The following is a 3,692-nucleotide window of genomic DNA, read 5'->3' on the forward strand; positions in this document are numbered from 1 at the left end:
TCATGCCACTTCATTGGCTTTCAGACAACGTGCAAAGTTGATGCAACCACTGAAAACTCACCAATTCCCAAATAGCAACATCCCAATAATAAAAAATATTTGCTCCCTGCATTCAACTAGCCAAAACTTTACACAAGAGCAAAACTAAAGAGGGAACGTCAGATTTGGGTAGCAGTCCAAGAAGTTGGGAATGGAAAACATTTCAAAGAAAATTTAAGAAACTTGCTATACTTGACAATCTTGTTCTTAACAATCCACTAACTGGTGACACTGGCTGATGCCTCTGACAAGTTTCTTCAACAGGTCAGATATTTGGCTACAAGTTAATTAGGTATATCCAGCTTTAAGGCTCACAAGTTATAGCTGAATATGTCTTCCCTTGGAGGCAGAAGAGGGATGACATGAAATTGTCACTATAAGCAAAAAATCTTTACAATGTATTCAAGACATATCCAAATAGAATTCAGGTCATACAATAAAGTGGTGCAATAAACATATGAAAGGTAAAGAGATACAAATGGGAGTCTCTCTCTCACAATTGCAAAATATTTTTAGATTATGCCAGATACACCAACAACTTGCTTACACATCCACATCATACTACCTAGATAAGATTGCATGCTACCCAAAGATACAAAAATAGATCTATAAAAATCACAGCAAAACTTATGCAAGGCTAGAAATTTAAATCAAATGACCTAACATTTTCCAATAAGAATTACTTGAGAAACCTGTGAGCTGCTCAATGCATGCTTCAAAAGAACAGGAAAAGGTTTATTTACCCATTTACTTCCATATTTCACCGAAATTTTATCGCACTAACTTTGAATGATTTGTATTATACTTAAACCCTTAAGACTGGTAACTTTTGTAGCCTTCATTTAATAACTTGTGAACACCTGAAGTGCCCATCTTAACAGAACATATCCCTGACATCTGACCTCCACTCAGGTGTCGCCACGTAGTCTCCAAAGCATTCAAATGAAGTAACCCCCATGTGGCAAAATCTGTATGGTACTAAGTGCCAGGCTTTACCGAAGTATGAAGGATAGCAAGTAAAATCCAAGTGTACCCATTCAAACTGTACAATTATGTTTTTTCCTCAACTATTTTTTTATGCATTTCTGCTCATAACCCACCTTATGCACTCAAAACTACAATGCTTTTGACTAACAAATTGTGGTGGGTCTGGAGGGTACAAGAATCTGGGTGTTAACCCCTAAGAGCTGCATTCCAGCTACCTAGCTATAGCTACTATGCTCAGCTGCATCAAGGTATTAAATCTTCAAGTTGCTGCTACCATAGAACATGAAGGAATTGGGAAGGTTAAAGACCGCAAAGAAAGAAGGGAAATGAGGGTGAAATTGGGGAAGCAATAATGAGTGAAACCGATAACAAAATTACCATTGTGAAACGAGAATCCCACTGCACCTTGAACATTTCCTGGTCCTATGAGATATACAAGATCTAAGCCCATCCACTATATATGAGGGGAGGGAGGAGCAGCAAGCTAACAAGAGAAATTAATTAAAACAAATCTGATTTGTATATCGCCTCATTTAGCTTTGCCCAAGATCCTTTTTCAAGGAAAAATACCAACCAACATATATCTAACTACATATTTAACAAAGGTTTCATGGTAATCTCAAATTGTTAGCTGAGAAGGAAACCAGTGCCAAAATCTATTGAAAATAATATCTGAACCTCAAATTCTTACCTTCCGTCTAATCCCCTGACAGCATCCTCTGCATCCCGCATGTCCTCAAACTCAACAAAGGCAAATCCAGGGGGGTTGCGTGCCACCCAAACATTTCTGAGGGGGCCATAGTAGGAGAAGGCTTCCTCCAACTCTTGTTTGGATGCCCCTGACCCAAGGTCCCCCACATACACCTTACAGTCTAGTGTTGAAGGCATCTTGGGCCCCCGCACAACCTGAGGAATAAAATACAGTAATTTAATAACAGGTAAAAATGTTAAAGGCAAAGAGTTACCCCTGAGACGTACAATGAAAATACGTGTTAGTGTTAAAACTGCCACCAGTTTCATGGGGCAGGATCCCTGGTTGAGATGACCCTAAACCATACTGTAAGTATTAATGGTAGTTGCTTCATCAAATTAAAAAGAGTTGGTATTTTTCTGTCTAGACCAGGATCACCAGTGCACATCAAATTCTGTAAAACTTGTGGAATTTCTCAATTCATTCACAGGCCTTAACTTGTGTAGCATTACTTAATTACTGGTAGCTTCAGAACTTCCACATCCACACAAGTGAAATGCTGTGGAGACCCAGAGTTGATCAGTGAGGTCCCAGGGTGTATGATCTTTGTTGAAAGGAGTTGATTAAATGACGAATTGCCCTGTTGCTTTTAAACGTTTCATTAAAGGCAATGAAAATAAAAAGGACTAAACTTTGGAGTTGTATCTAACACAGTAAGGGCAAAAAAAAAAAAAAAATCCACATTAGTGAGTACATCTTAAAAACACAAGGAATGCTTGTCACTCAGCATTAGGCCTAGTTTGCAATGGCATTGGATATTACAAAATATACATAAAACAGTTACAATCTTGGATGTTGTTCACTGCGGTAATAGAAGTACGCATTCCCACCTTGAACTAGAGAACACATGGAACCTATCCTAAACAAAGTACAACTGACTGACACATGTGGCAAGAAACCTCTTAAACCAGCCCCTGGACCCCCTACTGATTGCTATTTTTTCCAAGCGGTTATCCTATGATCTTGAGTGACTTTGTAAAATTTTATTGCAGTATGATATTCAAGCCACAGGCATTCTATAAGAATGCAGTCAGTTTTATAACTCATGCAGTTATTTACATCATACAAAATGAAAAAACACGTAAAAATGTAGCATGTATGAATTCAATTTTCAACAATTAATTTTTCTTCCCCCTGCAAATACTGAGGATAGCAACAATGACAGCAAATAGAACTGGTGATAATTCACAGTATGATTACATTTGCCAGGGAATAAAACCCCAATGCAACATAACTTATTCAACAATCAAAGTTGAGGAGACTGGATATTCCCACCAGCAAACTGGCCAATGGCTAACACCACTGCTAGTTCCTGTAACTGCTGATAAACCCTATATAGGGTTATATGGGAGCAGATCACCCCAAAAGTTGCATGTGAGGTTACAACTCACTCACACAAATTATGGCTAAATTTACATCAACTTGCTTTTAATTTAAGCACCAAAAATAGAATGGATTTGTAAAAATATATTCAGATTCATTTAGTAATTATATGATACAAGACAAATTTCCTAAATTGCTGTAAAGAAATTAAACTACCGAGAGAAGTCATGCCCAGTCATACTGAGAATTTCCTACACAAGACTGATGTGATCTTTCCAACTCGACAAGTTGAGTATAAATAGCAAACAGCAGCAATTAAAAGGTCAAAGCTGTTTAAAATGGCATATATTTACATCATGAGTATTAAGTTATGGAAAATCCAAGGGCACAGTATCACTGAAAAATGTATGGTGATGAACATTCACCAAATTACTTGCAATGGTTTACAGGGTTTAAGTATATACTAGCTTGGAATATATAGCACTTGGAAGGTGGTCTCAGGGCTGGTTAGGATCTTTGTGATAGTGCTTTAGAATGCAGTTCATTAGTTCGAGCTGGGGACTGACCGAGACTCGGTCCAGTTATAAACTTT

At 37.7% G+C, this 3,692-nt stretch overlaps 1 protein-coding gene across 1 annotated transcript in view; it reads right to left on the reverse strand.

The window, feature by feature from the left end:
- The window catches only part of LOC119592136 (serine/arginine-rich splicing factor 7-like), a gene marked incomplete in the record, with an annotated part of 10,192 nt that overhangs the window by 4,357 nt on the left and 2,143 nt on the right, over positions 1-3,692 (reverse strand). The window contains 1 exon segment of the mRNA XM_037940954.1: positions 1,718-1,932. Coding sequence (XP_037796882.1) covers positions 1,718-1,932 — 215 coding nt within the window.

Source organism: Penaeus monodon, chromosome 29, assembly GCF_015228065.2.
Source record: "Penaeus monodon isolate SGIC_2016 chromosome 29, NSTDA_Pmon_1, whole genome shotgun sequence".
In the NCBI taxonomy this organism is placed as follows: Eukaryota; Metazoa; Arthropoda; class Malacostraca; order Decapoda; family Penaeidae; genus Penaeus; species Penaeus monodon.